Raw genomic sequence first — 20,421 nt, forward strand, 5'->3', positions numbered from 1 at the left:
AACACCTTAACAAATATTCTTATCTCCAGGCCCCATACCAAGCCAACCATGCCTCCGCACCTCATCCACAACCTGACAGCACAATACTAAGGAACAGAGGAGTGCAAAGAACCTAATTCAGCACTTTTCAACGTATTAAAAATTTGCTAAATTTTCTGTAAAATCACATCGATCTTTGACTTATAACCGAACTTTTGGTGTCGGTGTAAGGTAGGTTTGGTTAATGAACTAGGTCCTGAGGGTTACAGCTTTTATGAACAAGTTTCCAAGACGTGCCGCTACATAATCACCTTCCAATTCTTATATCATAGATACCTAGTAATAAATAAATGGTCAAAAAGTCGCTAACAAATAGCCTTGGTAACGTTATTTTTTCTTTAATCTTTACAAATTTGTGAATACTTTCCAAACCCTAGATCCTCTCCTCTTACCTAGCAATACTGGTTCCATCAATCTTAACGCCTTTAAGTAAGAACCAAGTTACTCTCATTACAGTAGAATTCCAAGCTAGCGACCAGATATCTAAGCTTTTCACAGTTGGGATGCTTTACCCAAATCTAAGTTAGTGCTCATTTTAGTGAAACCAATCACATGCCTTACATTCAAATTAAAACTTCTTCACCTTTAAAATGGTGTAGCATGCCCAAATAACACTTTTGTTTAGCTTGATTACAAAACCTCCCTTAAGGGGCAAAAAAATTAAAAACTGCTTTTGTCAGCAAGGGGTGTTTGAAGAAAACAAGATTCAATACAAAAAATATAATTCGTTGATAAAAATAGACTGCTTCATAAAAACATTAAATATCACAGTTGGTTGTTGGTCGGCAGTGAGAAGCACTGCCACCTCATCTTTGGTTCTTGTTATGGCGACAGCAGACCTGGGGAGACAACGCCTTCATTAGTGTCAATGTGACATGCACAAACTACATCACTAAACGAAGTACTTTAAGGTTAAGATTATGTAATATAACAAGAGACAGAAGTAGCATTGAAGTACAAAGCTGAGTGCACTCACACTAAGCGTGACCTAGCACCACTACACAATGTGCTAACCACTCATTAAAATGAATTGTGTACCCAAAACCTAATACATTACTGCCTACACCACAAAACCGAACATATGAACCTACCTGAAGGTAAGACCTAGACAGTTCCTACAGGACCTCACTGCCTAGTTTTCCTCTCCACCTCAGTGTCTCACAGGATGTCAGAATAACACCATTCTTAGGATTAATTTATTTGTAAAATGAAAATACATTGCTGCACACATATTACAAACAACTGACTATACTTTGGTTAAATTCAGTAATGAGATTAATTTTATTTTACACTACACATAATCCTAAATATATAAAATGCAAGCACAAAATACTTTTCCAAATAAAAAAAAAATCATTTCTCCTAGTACAGGAGGCAAGTGGCTAGTCCATGCGACGATTGGAATGTTTCTCTTGCACTGGCTCTTGGGTGTGTCGAGGAGCCTCCCTATGACCCTAGCTCAGCTTGCCTGCCTCAGTCCTAGCATATCCTGCCTGTCTGGGGCCCTGACTCAAGCCCTGCCTGTCTCCCTGCCTGCATGGCTAACCTGCTATGTACCTATTGTGTGGTGGAAAATAATAAATTAGTGATCGTTAACTGTCCGGTTAGTAGTCATCAATATTTAATAATGCACTCATGTCAAAAAGAAGTATTGAAATGGCACTATTTCATGATTATTTAAGTCAACACTTGACTCAAAAAAAAAAAAAAAAAAAAAAAAAAAAAAAGAATTAACCTTCCAATCATTTAATAAATACAAAGGATATACGTACCGAATCCACTAATCTAATAACGTCTATTGGGCCCCTGGTTCATGTTCATGGCACTACCACTCCCTCCGCCCCCGTAGGTGTTTGGGCCGCCGCTGCTACCTGCGTTGTTGTAGCCACCTGCCATGAAAAAAATCATGGCAAGAATTAACCATTCGAGATAAATGAACACTACCATAAAATATTCAATCCTTAAGGTATGAGAGAGAGAGAGAGAGAGAGAGAGAGAGAGAGAGAGAGAGAGAGAGAGAGAGAGAGAGAGAGAGAGAGAGATGGAAGCTAATACTAAGAAGATCCTGTCGTGAGGATGAACACAATCCTCACAAAGTTAATGCTAAAAATGCAATCCTTTTGGGGAAGGAGAATACAACTAAAGCTGACAAATATGAGATCCTTTGGTGTAAGGGTCAATAACATTACATTTCAAAAATAGCAAAGATACTTCTAAACTTCCTTACTCATGACAATACATATATACTAAATATTCCCTCAAAGGCCCAGTCCTCTGTTCTTAATGCTACCTCGCTAATGCGGGAAATGGCAAATAGTATGAAAGAAAATATACTATAAAATAGATATCTATTTATCATACTTTGTCACTGTCTCCCGCATTAGCAAGGTAGCGCAAGGAAGCAGACGAAAGAATGGCCCAACCCTTCCACATACACATGTATGTACATACACGTCCACAGACGCACATATACATACCTATAAATCTCAACGTATACATATATATACACACACAGACATACACATAATTCATACTTGACTGCCCTTATTCATTCCCATCGCCAACCCGCCACACGAAAAGACAACACCCTCCCCCCACATGTGCGTGAGGTAGCTCTAGGAAAGGACAACGAAGGCCACATTCGGTCTCTAGCTGTCATGTATAATGCACTGAAACCACAGCTCCCTTTCCACATCCAGGCCTCACAAAACTTTCCATGGTTTACACTTAACACTTCACATGCCCTGGTTCAATCCATTGACATCACATCGACCCCGGTATACCATATCGTTCCAATTCACTCTATTCCTTGCACGCCTTTCACCCTCCTGTATGTTCAGGCTCCGATCACTCAAAATCATTTTAAATCCATCTTTCCACCTCCAATTTGGTCTTCCACTTCTCGTTCCCTCCACCACTGACACATATATCCTATTTGTCAATCTTTCCTTACTCATTCTCTCCATGTGACCAAACCATTTCAAAACACCCTCTTCTGCACTCTAACCATCAACCACTCCTTTTATTACCACACATCTCTCTTACCCTATTATTACTTACTCGATCAAACCATTTCACACCACACTGTCCTCAAACATCTCATTTCCAGCACATCCACCCTCCTCTGCACAACTCTATCAATAGCACACACCTCACAACCACATAACATTGTTGGAACCACTATTCCTTCAATTTTTTTTTTTTATACTTTGTCGCTGTCTCCCGCGTTTGCGAGGTAGCGCAAGGAAACAGACGAAAGAAATGGCCCAACCCACCCCCATACACATGTATATACATACGTCCACACACGCAAATATACATACCTACACAGCTTTCCATGGTTTACCCCAGACGCTTCACATGCCTTGATTCAATCCAATGACAGCACGTCAACCCCGGTATACCACATAGCTCCAATTCACTCTATTCCTTGCCCTCCTTTCACCCTCCTGCATGTTCAGGCCCCGATCACACAAAATCTTTTTCACTCCATCTTTCCACCTCCAATTTGGTCTCCCTCTTCTCCTCGTTCCCTCCACCTCCGACACATATATCCTCTTGGTCAATCTTTCCTCACTCATTCTCTCCATGTGCCCAAACCACTTCAAAACACCCTCTTCTGCTCTCTCAACCACGCTCTTTTTATTTCCACACATCTCTCTTACCCTTACGTTACTCACTCGATCAAACCACCTCACACCACACATTGTCCTCAAACATCTCATTTCCAGCACATCCATCCTCCTGCGCACAACTCTATCCATAGCCCACGCCTCGCAACCATACAACATTGTTGGAACCACTATTCCTTCAAACATACCCATTTTTGCTTTCCGAGATAATGTTCTCGACTTCCACACATTCTTCAAGGCCCCCAGAATTTTCGCCCCCTCCCCCACCCTACGATCCACTTCCGCTTCCATGGTTCCATCCGCTGCCAGATCCACTCCCAGATATCTAAAACACTTCACTTCCTTCAGTTTTTCTCCATTCAAACTCACCTCCCAATTGACTTGACCCTCAACCCTACTGTACCTAATAACCTTGCTCTTATTCACATTTACTCAACTTTCTTCTTCCACACACTTTACCAAACTCAGTCACCAGCTTCTGCAGTTTCTCACATGAATCAGCCACCAGCGCTGTATCATCAGCGAACAACAACTGACTCACTTCCCAAGCTCTCTCACCCCCAACAGACTTCATACTTGCCCCTCTTTCCAAAACTCTTGCATTTACCTCCCTAACAACCCCATCCATAAACAAATTAAACAACCATGGAGACATCACACACCCCTGCCGCAAACCTACATTCACTGAGAACCAATCACTTTCCTCTCTTCCTACACGTACACATGCCTTACATCCTCGATAAAAACTTTTCACCGCTTCTAACAACTTTCCTCCCACACCATATATTCTTAATACCTTCCACAGAGCATCTCTATCAACTCTATCATATGCCTTCTCCAGATCCATAAATGCTACATACAAATCCATATATATATATATATATATATATATACACCTGGGGATAGGGGATGAAGAATACTTCCCACGTATTCCCTGCGTGTCGTAGAAGGCGACTAAAAGGGGAGGGAGCGGGAGGCTGGAAATCCTCCCCTCTCATTTTTTTTTTAATTTTCCAAAAGGAGGAACAGAAGGGGGCCAGGTGAGGATATTCCACAAAGGCCTAGTCCTCTGTTCTTAACGCTACCTCGCTAATGCGGGAAATGGCGGATAGTTTAAAATATATATATATATATACGTATATGTTGAAATGTATAGGTATATGTATGTGTATACATATGCATGTGGATGGGTTGGGACATTCTTTTGTCCGTTTCCTTGAGCTACTTCGCTAGCGCGGGAGACAGCAACAATATATATATACTACCCTTCAACTTTTCAACCATTATTTTTTCAAGTCATAAAGAGGCATTATCCTTGTAACAAAACTAGAAATATACATCTATATTTAGCACATATTAGCAGTAAAGTTGCAGTCCAGCATTCTTCTCAAGTGTTACCATTTTCCACCCCTCACTCCTAAGTATATTTACATGCATGGAATTGTTATTTTTCATAATATATTTAACACTTAAATATACTCTAAATTAACATTGAAAAGTAGGGATAAGGAAAATCTGGCAAAGTCAACATCTCTAAAATTATTTTCCTCTACAAAGGACCTTTTATACAACAATGCAGTTATGAACCCTCTCTACACCCAGGCAGGTAGTACTTGACAAAATCCCTCCCTGGTCTGTGGCTTCCAACCATCTACTACAGATAATAATACTTTGTGGTATTGCCAAAAGACAGGTCTAGAACATGGCAGTGAATGTAGGAAAATGCACTTAAAAAATGTATTTGCTAATACTTTGTGGTATTGCCAAAAGACAGGTCTAGAACATAGCAGTGAATGTAGGAAAATGCACTTAAAAAATGTATTTGCTATGTTATGCACGAGATGACAACATTGTGCTTGTTGACTGAAAAACAAAAGGCAGAAAGAGACAGCAACTTAGGCCACATGATTAACAATTGACAGCAAATGAAGTGCTGGCTGACTGCATAGTTGTCAACAAGAAAAGATGAAGAAACATATTGTGAATGGGGTTTACCGGTTTGTGCGCAATTTACCATGCATAGAAAAAAAAGGCTATTCAAATGTACGCATGCTCAAATGGTAAGCAGTTGAAACGTGATATTGACAAATATTTGTGGTGGGTCCAAGAATATACACAAGAGCCAATATTTTTTCTGGCATTACCTCGCTGAAGCAGAGATAGCATTGCTGTTTCCTGTGGGGCAAGGTGGCATCGGGAATGGATGATGATGGCAAGGAAGTATGAATATGTACATGTATATATGTTCATGTGTGTATTTATGTTATGTATATATATATATATATCAACCCACCCACATACACATGTACATACATACATGCCCACACATGCACATAAACATACCTATACATTTCAGCATATACATACATATATACAGATGTACATACTCATACTTGCTGCCTTCATCCATTCCCATCGCCACCCCGCCACACGAATTGGCAACCTCTACCCCCGTACACGTGCGAGGTAGCGCTAATAAAAACAACAAAGACCACATTTGTTCACCCTTGGTCTCTAGCTTTCATGTGTAATGCCACAGCTCCCTTTCCACATCCAGGCCTCAAAGCTTTCCATGGTTTACCCCAGATGCTTCACATTCCTTGGTTCAATCCATTGACAACATGCCCACACTGGTATACCACATCGCTCCAATTCACTATTCTTTGCACACCTTTCACCCTCTTGTATATTCAGTCCCTAATCACTCAAAATCTTTTTCACTCCATCCCTCCACCTCTAATTTGGTCTCCCACTTCTTGTTCCCTCCACCTCTGACATATCCTCTGTCAGTCTTTCCTCACTCATTCTCTCCACGAGACCAAACCATTTCAATATGCCCTTTTCTGCTCTCTCAACCACACTTTTTATTACCACCCATCCTCCGCACAACCCCGTCTATAGCCCAAGCTCGCAACCATATAAAATTGTTGTAACCACTATTCCTTCAAACATACCCATTTTTACTTTCCAAGATAACATACTCACCTTCCACACATTTTTCAATGCTCCAGAACCTTCATCCCCTTCCCCACCCTGTGACTCACTTCCACGGTTCCATTCGCTGCCAAATCCACTCCAAGATATCAAACATTTCCTCCAGTTTTTCTCCATTCCAACTTACTTCCTAATTTACTTGTCCCTCAACCCTACTATACCTAATAATCTTGCTCTTATTCACATTCTCTCTCAGCTTTCTATTTTCACAAACTACAAAACTCAGTGACCAGCTTCTGCAGTTTCTCACCCAAATCAGCAACCAGCACTGTCATCAGTGAACAACTGACTCACTTCCCAAGCCCTCTCATCCAAACTCTAGCATTCACCTCCCTTGCAACACCATCCATAAACAAATTAAACAATCATGGAGACATCACTCAACCCTGTCACAAGGCGTCTGTTTCCTGGCACTACCTTGCTGACGCGAATAACAGCAATCAAGCACAAAATAAACATATCTATACTATACTTGATCACAATTTCCCGCATCAGCAAGGTAGTGCCAGGAAATAGATTAACGGCCTACACATGCACACATACATGTGCATATTCATACTTGCTTGCTTTCATCCATTCCTGACCCTACACCGCCCCACAGGAAAGAGCATTGCTATTCCCTGCTTCAGCGAGGAAGCACCAGGAAAACGGACAAATAAGGCCACATTCGTTCACACTCAGTCTCTAGCTGCCATGTGATGGGAAGCTGTGGTTTTTGGTGACTTAAACATGACAGAGAGACCAAGTGTGAATGAATGTGGCCTTTTTTGTCTTTCCTGACACTACATCACTACCTGGCCTGGTGGAACAAAATGTGAAACTATTTGTCTGCAACAATTTTGGTGGGGAAAAAAAGATTCTATTGAGTCAAGTACATGTATAAGAAAAAAAATGAAACAATGTTGGGGCACAGATGATCAATCTAAAAAAGGGAGGACCTGGAGGAAGTGGTGCTTGGGAGGGAACATGGCTTAGGATAAAATCAATATGAAGGGAGGTATACTAGGAAAGATTCATACTAAAATATAGGTTGATTAACCTTTCTGGAACTGAAGAATTATGCAAGATATTCTATATATGGAATTTACTCAGATTATGAACAACACATCAAGCCATACCTGAATAATCCCATGCTCTCTAAGGCAATATATAAATGCTTTTACATCAACTAAAACCAAAATGCCCAAAGAAAAAATTAAATGTTCTTGTTACCCAAATAAAACTAACAAGCATTCTTCTAAAAAGCAAACTTCCACAACTGTGAAGTTGGACTTAACCAGGGTGTCAAGGATCAATTGTGCAATCTGAGGGGCAACATCCGATGAAAACATTTTGAAATGGTTTGTGATTATGATCAATCAAAAACTATAACCAAAATAACCCTTGCTAACAAAGTGTGCAGTGTAAAGTTCTATGGCTAAGGTGGAATTCTCTTCAAATATTCAAAGAAAAACACTTACAAAAGTAGCATTAATTTTATAATTCAAAAGAAGTGCAAGGCCAGTTCTTTAAATGGTTGGATAAAAAATACACCAAAATGAAATAATACTTCCCAGGTATTCCCTGCTTGTAGTAGAAGTGACTAAGGGAGGGAGCAAGGGGCTGGAAATTCTCCCCTCCCATTTTTTTTCATTTTCCAAATTAAGGAACAGAGAATAGGGCCAAGAGAAGATGTTCCCTCCAAGGATCAGTCCTCTGTTCTTAACAAAACCTCACAAAATAACTAACAAGCAGTATACAATCTAAAGATTCCAACAAAATTACTGTGCTTATTTCAAGGTTAATATGACAACATATGACATAACAGTTCCATAGTGTCAGCAATGCTATTCATTACATAATGATGTTTTCATCCCACTTAAATGCCTAGCAGCATCAACAGAGGATTCAACATACCAACAATGCACTGGCTTTCAAATACCTAAAAAGGCTTTTGGTAGCAATTCAAACCATTCCATTATGCCCTTTAATTATATATACTTTATCAAACATAGTCCTCAAATATTTAATTTCCACCAAATCCATCTTCCTCTACACAACCTTCTATATAGCCTATGCCACGTATCCATACAATAATGTTAGCGCTTCTATTCCTTTAAACACATCCAATTTTGTCCTATTCAATGCTCTCTCCACACATTCTTCAGTGCTCCCAAAACCTCCTACTATTCCTTAGAACACATCCAATTTTGCCCCGCTTTTAAAATTCGTCAGTGTTCCAAGAACCGTTGCCTCCTCCCCACCCTGTGACTGCAGCTCCCAATCAAACAACCCATGATTATCATGTCCCAAAACCATGCTAAACAGTAATAAACTTCATAAAAAAAAAAAAAAAAAAAAAAAAAAAAAAAAAAACTTTTCCTTTCCACTCCATTCAAATTGAAACTAAAACTTACCTGTCTCAACCGTGCTAAATGTAAGAAACTTGCATTTATTTACATCAATTTCTTTCATGCACTCTTCCAAACTTGGTCCCCATATTCTCCAGTTTCTCAATCAAATCTGCCAACAGTCATTTCATCATAAAACAGACTTACTTACCAGGCCCTCTCATCACCCCCCCGTACTGAACTTGCCCATCACCAAAACTTTTGCATTTATCTCCCTTAACAACCCATCCATAAATTGAACAATCATGGCAACATGACACACCTGCTGCAGACCAACCTTTACTTGAAACCATTTACTCTCCTCTCTTCCTATTTGTACACTAGTGTTACATCCTTGATGAAAACTGATGTTCAAAGCAAACCCTGATCTACACATCCTCTACCACTATTACCTCCTTTCAAAACATCTTACTTCTCCCTAATGCTTAGCGATTATCACTCATCCCAACTCTCATGTGCCCTATTTCAATCTCCTGTGAAGATTAGAGGTACAGACAGAATTGATAGCACCTTTCTCTCAACCTCCTGCTACTTTCTCTAATACATTCCCCAATCATTTGCACTCCTTCCCTGTTAAGGACCTTCCAAATGAATATTTTCTTTCGCAGGCAACTTTCCTTCTTCATCCTAATACTAATTACCCACCTCCCACCTTCTGACTCCATGAATCTCTTCCACATGCCAACACTACTTCCCTAAATACCTCCTATTACTCACCCACTCCCCTTGCTTCATTTACTTTCCTCCTTTTGCCATTCTGCACTCAGTCTCTCTTAGCATTTCTTCACACCCACTTTCCAATCCCATTTTCACACTTCAAACTTAATGTTTCTCCTTTCTTCAAAAAACAAATCCTTACCCTTGCCTCCACAAAATAGTAATCATACATCCCCCTTGCTGCAGCTGCTCCTCTGGCTTTCATTAAACACTATCCATCTGTTCATATCTTTGCACTTATTTTTATCTCCGATAAAGCTGTTTTCTTTCTTTCATGAACTTCTGATATTCTCCAAAATTTTGTTTTCCAGATACTCTTGCAGGGGCAAAGAAAAAGAAAAAAAAATCCAATTATAGTAACTTACCAGCATTGTATGGGGTTGTGCGGTTTCCTTGGCCATATCCCTGATTTCTCATAGGTCCACCACCATAACTCTGCCCATAATTGTTGCCAAAGTCATTAGGACCCTGACCCCAGTTGTTTGGTGCATTCCCATAGTTACTGGCCTGGGGGTTCCAACCTTGGTTTGTCTGATTGTTCCAACCCTGGTTGTTAGGTGGTCCTCCCTGCCATGGGCCCTGATTACCATAGCCTCCCTGGTTGCCATAGCCTGGGCCTCCCTGATTAGGTGTGCTGTAGTTCCCCTGATTACCCCAACCACTTCGGTTATCTGAAAAACAAGACAATTATCTTTTTACGAGCAAAAAATACAAAATTACCAAGGGCAAGTCTAAAACCTAGAGCCCTTAATTCCCCTGCTAGTGTACACTAGTGATGGGATATTCTCTACCGTGAATGGCAAAAACTTTACACAGCTGATGCCCTTAATATTTCATGACTTAACCTAAAACATACCTTGCCATTCCCCACCTTGATTGTTTCCCCAGTTGTCGCTCCTGTTGCCTGCCCATGGACCATTTCCACCTCCACGGCCCATACCACCCATTCCACCCATGCGACTACGCTGCTGCTGCATCTGAATCTCGTTCTTGCTGAGGGCCTTTTTCACATCCACGCGCTTCCCTTTTACCTGGATATTCTTGTGCACTGTAAAAAAAAAAAAATAATTTACAAAATTGCAATGAAAAATATTTTACATAACCCTTAATGTTACAAACCTAAAAACTTGTCAAATGTACAAGTCATGAAAGAGCAATTAAGGTACATACCTGTACTAAAATAATTTCAACTTATGATTAATGTGGTTGGTGACAGGGAAATGGTAAAGTATACTTCAATCCAGGCCATCAATGAGAAAAAATAAAGAATCATCTACAGCACTTTCAATTCAGTTCAGAAACTAATTCAATGTTTGAAGATTACGGGAAGAGGGAAGAAGAAATCCAAAACTTCAAGGAAAGGGGGCATCATAAGCAAACCCTTGAATGACTGGTCTCCACCACACTAAGGAAGCAGCAGCCAATTGCAAACCACAGGTCCAGGCCTCTGAGGCTAACATGCAAAAATGGGAAATGGCCAAAAAATAAAGTAAGAGTGCTTCCTACTTTTCAATTCTGCACACTAGATTCCCTAATCCATTCTAGTTTTGTGGCACCAAGTCCAGAACCAAAAATAAAAAAAATCTTATTGATCCTATAATTATGTCTTACCTAATCCCTCTTCAGTCAATTGTATATCACCGACCAATTGAACAACTTCACAGTAAGGAAGCTTTTTCAGTTAAATATACCTTCCATAATCTGAGGCCTCTGGTAATATTTCAAGTAAATGCATGCTTGTAATAACCTATTTGAAAGCTACGGGGAGTTTTACTGGCATCCAGCTCCTGTATCTTCCTTCTTCTATTTCTCTCCTCATTAAAGAGTGAACTAGATGTAAACATGATGCAACAAAATGTTAGTGGACTGAACCACACATACAAAGCAAATGGGGTAACTGTTCTGTGCATTAAACATGTCAATGAATGAGAACTAGTCATGCCATTTTTCCAACATTAGAATCATCAAAACAATAATCTAAAAAAAAAAAAAAAAAAAAAAAAAAAAAAAAAAAACTAAAACTGCAAATACACTGATTTCGTTGCATTAACTAAGACTGCTGGAGAATGGACGCAAGTAAATGGGAAAAGTTTTGTTCCTAACACTATTGTGCTATTATTTCCAATAAACTTTAAAGTAAAAGTGTAATTACATTGCCATTAACTGCTTGAGCAGAAAAGGCCAACCAAGTATGAAAGAAAAAGATCTTTTGCATACACTTATGTGAGCATGGCTAAGAAACATCAGAGGCTACCAGATAGTGTGGCCCACATGATGTTCCCAGTTAGTGCAAAGTACTCAAGTTACAGAGATAGCAAGAGGGGCACAGCCATGATAATTCTTTTAAAAAGTAGTCTTTACTACACTGTTACACCTAAGTCATCCCCACCAATAACACTACCATTATTACAATTCCAATTCATTTTGTCGCAGAATAAAAGCATCAAAAAAATTCATTTTCAGGCTGTGGAATGAGTTCTATGAGAGCAGCATATGGTTTGCTTAGGTGGAATGAAGAAAGTAATCAGGGGGTGTAAAAGATATATGGCATGGCTGGTAATGCCTAAGGAATGAATAATGGAGTGGTAGTGGGTGGAACAGTTTTTGAGGGGATCTGGGCATGTGGAAAGAATGCAATATAGGTAGTTTACACAAAAAGTGTATGATAGTACAATTAAAGAACAAGAGAAGAAGGTGCTTGCAAAGTATGGAAAATATGAGCAGAAGAGTACTGGAAAGACATGGGATAAGAATGGAATGGTATATGTGAGGGAGACATGTAAGGACTGGAGTAAATGAGGACTTGCCATGGGCAAGTACTTGATGGAAGTTCCTGGAGGGGACTGACATCAGATGTTTTGATAAAAAGTAAAGATAATTTCCATGCATGTACTCACAACAAGCCTTATCTACAGCATCATAATCTTCAAACTCCACAAATGCAAAGCCTCTTTTCTTCTGGGATTCCTTTTCTGTAGGGATACTGACGGACACCACATCTCCAAACTCGCTAAACTTTTCCCGCAAATCCTGAAGGAATCAATAAACAAACACTTGGTTAAGCTAATAAATTGTTCCTAAAATACTATAATTTTTTTTTTTAATACTTTGTCGCTGTCTCCCGCGTTTGCGAGGTAGCGCAAGGAAACAGACGAAAGAAATGGCCCAACCCCCCCCATACACATGTATATACATACGTCCACACACGCAAATATACATACCTACACAGCTTTCCATGGTTTACCCCAGACGCTTCACATGCCTTGATTCAATCCACTGACAGCACGTCAACCCCGGTATACCACATCGCTCCAATTCACTCTATTCCTTGCCCTCCTTTCACCCTCCTGCATGTTCAGGCCCTGATCACACAAAATCTTTTTCACTCCATCTTTCCACCTCCAATTTGGTCTCCCTCTTCTCCTTGCTCCCTCCACCTCCGACACATATATTCTCTTGGTCAATCTTTCCTCACTCATCCTCTCCATGTGTCCAAACCACTTCAAAACACCCTCTTCTGCTCTCTCAACTACGCTCTTTTTATTTCCACACATCTCTCTTACCCTTACGTTACTCACTCGATCAAACCACCTCACACCACACATTGTCCTCTAACATCTCATTTCCAGCACATCCATCCTCCTGCGCACAACTCTATCCATAGCCCACGCCTCGCAACCATACAACATTGTTGGAACCACTATAATATTAATTACAATTATAAAGACAAGCAACCTCATATCTCCAAAACTTACATCTTCATCAACATCATCCTTTATGCCACCAACAAACAATTTCTTTACTGTTACACCAGATTCTGGTTTCCCTATTTCATCACGGGGCACTGCGCGCTTTGTGTCGACAGAACGGCCATCAATCTGCAAATAAATTATGTCAATCCAAATGAAAAATAAGCCTAAATATCAGCCTAAATTTCTGCAAAAATTCACCTTCCTGAAAATACTTAAATGCATTCATAATGTGTGATACTGTAAGAATACTGGAGGGAGAGACACTGGGGAAGAACATGTGCAATGGTGTAAGCGAGGAAGGCATGCAAGGACACGGAATATATAGAGTGACTTGCCATGGCCATCCCTTGATGGGAGTTTCCTGGCAACAGATATATAGACCAATATTGATAAGACAGATTCACAAATGCACAAAAAAAATCAAATATGAATACTTGTACATTCCATATTCATTAAAATCATTTTATATTTCTTATACTTCATGGTCATTTCCTGCATCAGCAAGGTACCACCAGGAAACAGACAAAGGAAGACCCACCCACCCATACATACTCGTGTACATTTTCATACTTGCTTGCCTTCATCCATTCCTGGCACCACCCCGTCCCAAAGGAATCAGCAATGAAACTGTCAGTGAGGTAACACTAGGAAAACATACAAAAAAGGCCACAATCGTTCACACTCAGTCTAGCTGTCATGTGCAATGCACAGAAACCACAGCTCCCTATCCACATAAAATCATGAATATACATATATAAACTAAGTTTATATGGAGATATGCACAAGCATGTGTGACACATTATGATGCAGGGTGTGGAAAGGGAACAATTATTCATGTTACTGACTCTACCGTGTTAAAACATGGAAAAGCAAGTGAGTAATCATATATCTGTGTTGTAAGATGAAGGAATTCTGCACTCGAGGCCCCATGCTGATTATCATACTTTTTCTAATTACTTTTGCTGTCTGTATTCATGTTCTAATGAACTGTACATTCCATTCAACATTCAAATACTATTGTACATCAGTACTGTCCTCTACATCTTTAGTCAGTGCCTTACAAAATTTCATTGTGACTTCCTGTTCTTTCTCTCAAAAGAATTTCATGGCATTCATCAAAAGAGCTTAAAAACATTGTGCCACTCATCTCTCATGGTTGAAAAATCTATGGTCACTACCCTTTAATGACTTTCTTAATTCTATCAACTTTGCTGTCTTCCTCTATACATTCAAATATTATGAATTTCCTTAACCCTTAAAAGACAGGACTTGTCACAAGAAAATGTGTTTAAGAGCTGGTCTTGTACCCTATTGACATTTTCAAATCTGAATGGGCACGAAATGTCACATTAGTCACTATACAAGTGCTAGTCCCCACAGACCTTTCCACAGTTTCCCACAACCACCTATGCTCTAGTTCAACCCATGGGTAGAATATTATTCCCCACACAATGTTCCTCCAATTTGTTCTAACCCTTATATGCCTTATACCCTCATCTACATACTAGCCAAGAGTCCTCAGAGGATCTTTCACTCCATCCTCCCAATTCCTCCCTGGCTTTCCCGTTTTCCCCATTTCCTCCACTTCAGAGAAGTATAACCTTTCAAGTCATCCTCTTCATACCACCTACATCTCTGATGCCTGTTCCCTAAAGGAACTCCCTCAAGAGTGTGGCCAAGGTAAATGTCTCCACAACTGGTGATTTCCAGTGCCACTTCTTAGCCTTTAGTGCCTCTTCCATAGCAAACCACTAACAGAGGGAAACTTTCATTGTTTTCAGAAGCTCCTACATGAGTGTTCCCACAAACTACTATTACCTCATGTATCAGCATACTATTCGTATCTAATGCTCCCAGCTAATGTTCTTACCCACTACTTCTACCTAATACTCCTGCACAACTTTCCTACCCATTACTTCTACATGCAAGAGGGTGAAAGGCATGCAAGGAATAAAGTGAATTGGAATGATATATACCGGGGTCAATGTGCTGTCAATGGATTGAACCAGGGTATGTGAAGCATCTGGGGAAAACCATGGAAAGTTGTGTAGGGCCTGAATGAGGAAAGGGAGCTGTGGTTTCAGTGCATTACACATGACAGCTAGAGACTGTGTGAACAAATGTGGCCTTTGTTGTCCTAAAGCTACCTCACGCACTTGCCGGGGGAGGGGGGTGTAATTTCATGTGTGGTGGGTTGGCAACAGGAATGAATAAAGTATGAATTATGTACGTGTATATATGTCTGTGTATGTATATATATGTATACGTTGAAATGTATAGTTATGTGTATGTGCGTGTGTAGATGTGTATGTATATACATGTGGGTGGGTTGGGCCATTCTTTCATCCGTTTCCTTGCGCTACCTCACTAATGCGGGAGACAGCGACAAAGTGTAATAAATGATTAAATACTAATACTTCTAATCATTCCTCCCACCATTTTGCCATGGGGCTATCAAACTATCAAACAGCATTCACCCCACAAAGAATCTAGACTTAGGAAAAATGGGCTGAGAGAAATGTTATGAGGCAAGTAGAAATTCTACGTTTGTGGACGGAATCCTAGCAGTCCATAAGGTGAGGCAGAAAGAAAAACACCCCTGAGTGCTGGCTCACTAAGCCATTACCGATTTTCCTGATACCCTAGTGGGTTGTACTGGTAATATAACTACCATGCTGGTGGCTGCCTACAAACTACTATCTACTACTTCTCATCATTCGAAACCATTTCAGCACACAGTCTTGAGCTTTCATACATAACCCTCAATATAACTCCTACCTCTTACCTTTTCATTTGGTCAACTCTCCCCACAATATGGTAAGTTCAAGTGACTGGTGAACCAGAGTGCAAAACTCTCCCCTACCCCCAATACTTGATCACCATTTACCAAATTAGTGAGGTAGTGGCAGGAATAGACGAAGAAAGGGCATATCCACTCATCCATTCTCCATGCACTGCACTGAAACCACAACTCTCCTATCCATAACCAAATGCCACAGATTTTTCCATTATTTGCCCTGGACTTCACATGACTATGCTTGACAATCAAAGAGCAAAGATGAACAGAAAAGATTCATAATTGGGCAACAAAGGTATTCTAAATTATAAGAAATAAGTCACAGGGAAAGGATGGAGGCCTTAAATTTACCAAACAAGAAAGAGGAGTTAACGAACACAACCTTTAAATCTAAATCAGTTCTCTGTTAGATTAAGTCAGCTCATCCAGAAGCCATAACAAGTAATTAAATCTATAGAAATTAGGAAAAGACCAAAACAAATGCCTGAAAATTAATTAATAAAGTTTTTACAATTATAGAAGAGGACAAATGGTATAATCTAGCAAGATAGTGACTGTGCACACAGAAGACAGCTGTAGACCAAAATAACAGCAAACATAAAATCAATATTGTGCTCCAATTTAAGTTCAGAGCATGAAACCCCACCTGTTAAATCCCTACCCATACTATGGAGCGAGGAAATAGTACAGAGACTGGTACCTTGCAAATACAGTACATGGAAATCAAGACAAAGTACAAAAAGCATTATCTTACCTTGTGTGGCCTATTCTTTTGCGCCTCATCCACCATGTATGCTTGCGAAAAAGCAACAAAGCCAAATCCCCTAGATCGCTTAGTCTTTGGATCCTTCATCACGACTACATCAACAATCTCGCCATACTGCTCAAAGTACGCCTTCAGACTGTCATCGGTGGTACGGTAATCTAACCCCCCGATGAACAGCTTCCGCATCTGCTCTGGTTCTGAATGTTCCTGTCCAAATTAAAATATTCATGATGAATTGGAACTTGCATTTATCAAAATAAGGTGAAATTGAGATATTACACATCAAATCAAAGGTTAATGGAAAAAAATGTTTCCTAGGCACACGTCTCCCAAAATAATACAAAAAGCTAACATAATACTTCCAAAAATTAAAAGGGGATTATATACCTTACAGTAAGTAGCTAAGTAGATAACATCTTGCTAGGAAAACAGCAAAACCAAACACACACAAACTATGAAAAAGATCACTATGACATGTGCAATGTACAGCTTCTCCAGTCACTTGAACCAAAAAACATAGTATGTTCTGCAATGCCTCCTTGAAAATTACTTTAAAACATATATCTATGCCTCAAACCGTTTCCTATAGTTATGGTGTCCTAAATTTCCAAACCCGTTAATCATATATATAAAGCCAAAAATTTCTGGTACTATAACCTTCCAAAATTTTGTCATTAATTGTAATATGCAGAGGAGGGCAATAGACCATATAATTTCAGGTAGGAAAGGCAGCTTTCAGACCATTCATTTTTTTAAATAGAAATAGAGGAAGCTTGACATAGAAGTATACTGTGTAAGTTCTATTGGGTGAGGATGTAAGCCTTCTGAATGCTGTTAAGACCTCTTAAACGGGAGTAGTCTCTACAAATGGTGACAAGACTAGAATGGTATCTAGAATACTCTAGTTACATGAAAACCAGCCAAGTGTGTAATAAAGTGAAAACATTTGGAAAATAAACACCTGCATAAAGTTATCGGACTAAAGGTAGTTATTCCAGCAGCACAAATTTAATAAAAGCAGGTTTTCTACATGTTATAAAACTTCTGCACGTCCAATACCTATTTTCATGGTGCTTACATAAAGCCCCATGATAAAATTATCATTCAATTACACATGTTAAATATGGAAGTTTTCAATTTCAAGAACTGTAAACACTACACTTAGCAACCTATTTCTTAAAGACTTCAAACTACAGTTAAGCTGTGTTCTCAAACAAAAGAGAATCTTCAATCCACACAAGTATTTCAGAATAAATGTCAAGCCTAAAAATTAAATCTACAATCATTAATCAGTGCATATCTATGAATTTAGAGGACTAGATTTTAACATCCTTCCCTAAAATATTGTGCATTTTAAGATTAAAATGAGTACACTCCTATTCATGTATGCAGACAAGATATAGTTTGTTATACCTGCAATGGCTGAAAGTCACAGTAATTGCGAGTTTTTCATCTTTTTAAAATATTTATACTATGTATTCATTTTGCAACGAGTTCATCTCTTTCAGCAGCAGAGCACGTGTTCTATCACCAGCTTAAGTATGCAGAGCTCAGTTAATGGTTATCTAAGAGTTTAGATAAACAGGTGTTCATGGCAGATCTAGGAAGGGTAAGTATTTTGTCAAAAATTTTCCTTAACTGTATATTAACTATTACAATGACACTACAAACACCAATTCAACACATCAAGTGTTCATGCCCATAATGCAACTTCCAGACACATTCCATCTAATAAATTACCCTGCATTTTCTGCACAGACCAAAGCACTTGATGACCTGTGGTTTAGTCGCCTTCTACGACACACAGGGAATACGTGGGAAGTATTCTTTCTCCCCTATCCCCAGGGATAATATATATATATATATATATATATATATATATATATATATATATATATATATATATATATATATATATATATATTTTTTTTTTTTTTTTTTATGCTTTGTCGCTGTCTCCCGCGTTTGCGAGGTAGCGCAAGGAAACAGACGAAAGAAATGGCCCAACCCCCCCCCATACACATGTACATACACACGTCCACACACGCAAATACACATACCTACACAGCTTTCCATGGTTTACCCCAGACGCTTCACATGCCTTGCTTCAATCCACTGACAGCACGTCAACCCCTGTATACCACATGACTCCAATTCACTATTTCTTGCCCTCCTTTCACCCTCCTGCATGTTCAGGCCCCGATCACACAAAATCTTTTTCACTCCATCTTTCCACCCCCAATTTGGTCTCCCTCTTCTCCTCGTTCCCTCCACCTCCGACACATATATCCTCTTGGTCAATCTCTCCTCACTCATTCTCTCCATGTGCCCAAACCATTTCAAAACACCCTCCTCTGCTCTCTCAACCACGCTCTTTTTACTTCCACACATCTCTCTCACCCCCACGTTACTCACTCGATCAAACCACCTCACACCACACACTGTCCTCAAACATCTCATTTCCAGCACATATATATATATATATATATATATATATATATATATATATATATATATATATATATATATATATATATATATGGATCAGGTGTTTGCTTTGAAGAATGTATGTGAGAAATACTTAGAAAAGCAAATGGATTTGTATGTAGCATTTATGGATCTGGAGAAGGCATATGATACAGTTGATAGAGATGCTCTGTGGAAGGTATTAAGAATATATGGTGTGGGAGGCAAGTTGTTAGAAGCAGTGAAAAGTTTTTATCGAGGATGTAAGGCATGTGTACATGTAGGAAGAGAGGAAAGTGATTGGTTCTCAGTGAATGTAGGTTTGCGGCAGGGGTGTGTGATGTCTCCATGGTTGTTTAATTTGTTTATGGATGGGGTTGTTAGGGAGGTGAATGCAAGAGTTTTGGAAAGAGGGGCAAGTATGAAGTCTGATGGGGATGAGAGAGCTTGGGAAGTGAGTCAGTTGTTGTTCGCTGATGATACAGCGCTGGTGGCTGATTCATGTGAGAAACTGCAGAAGCTGGTGACTGAGTTGGTAAAGTGTGTGAAAGAAAGTTAAGAGTAAATGTGAATAAGAGCAAGGTTATTAGGTACAGTAGGGTTGAGGGTCAAGTAAATTGGGAGGTGAGTTTGAATGGAGAAAAACTGGAGGAAGTGAAGTGTTTTAGATATCTGGGAGTGGATCTGGCAGCGGATGGAACCATGGAAGCGGAAGAGGATCATAGGGTGGGGGAGGGGGCGAAAATTCTGGGAGCCTTGAAGAATGTGTGGAAGTCGAGAACATTATCTCGGAAAGCAAAAATGGGTATGTTTGAAGGAATAGTGGTTCCAACAATGTTGTATGGTTGCGAGGCGTGGACTATGGATA

General features: G+C 39.6%; 1 protein-coding gene and 1 long non-coding RNA gene across 12 annotated transcripts in view; both read right to left on the reverse strand.

Annotated features, from left to right (window-relative positions):
* Positions 1-744: 744 nt before the first annotated feature.
* LOC139746453 (heterogeneous nuclear ribonucleoprotein A1, A2/B1 homolog) overlaps positions 745-20,421 on the reverse strand; it is a 36,911-nt gene continuing 17,234 nt past the window's right edge. For 4 of the 11 annotated variants that reach the window (XM_071657709.1, XM_071657703.1, XM_071657710.1 and 1 more), the window contains 7 exons: positions 17,076-17,294; positions 13,528-13,650; positions 12,670-12,802; positions 10,629-10,820; positions 10,138-10,443; positions 1,812-1,928; positions 1,222-1,596 (listed from right to left, as the gene is read on the reverse strand). In XM_071657709.1, the coding sequence (XP_071513810.1) occupies positions 1,825-1,928; positions 10,138-10,443; positions 10,629-10,820; positions 12,670-12,802; positions 13,528-13,650; positions 17,076-17,294 (1,077 nt within the window). In that variant the 3' untranslated portion in view covers positions 1,222-1,596; positions 1,812-1,824. Of the gene's footprint in view, positions 879-1,221; positions 1,597-1,811; positions 1,929-10,137; positions 10,444-10,628; positions 10,821-12,669; positions 12,803-13,527; positions 13,651-17,075; positions 17,295-20,421 lie in introns of those variants that run through there. The other 7 variants (XM_071657711.1, XM_071657705.1, XM_071657713.1 and 4 more) reach the window with 3 other exon arrangements.
* On the reverse strand, positions 6,629-9,014 carry LOC139746455 (uncharacterized). Its single transcript, XR_011712155.1, has 2 exons — positions 7,195-9,014; positions 6,629-7,082 (listed from the first exon to the last, which is right to left on the reverse strand). It is a non-coding gene; the product is annotated as an uncharacterized lncRNA (long non-coding RNA).

This window comes from Panulirus ornatus, chromosome 65, assembly GCF_036320965.1.
Source record: "Panulirus ornatus isolate Po-2019 chromosome 65, ASM3632096v1, whole genome shotgun sequence".
In the NCBI taxonomy this organism is placed as follows: domain Eukaryota; kingdom Metazoa; phylum Arthropoda; class Malacostraca; order Decapoda; family Palinuridae; genus Panulirus; species Panulirus ornatus.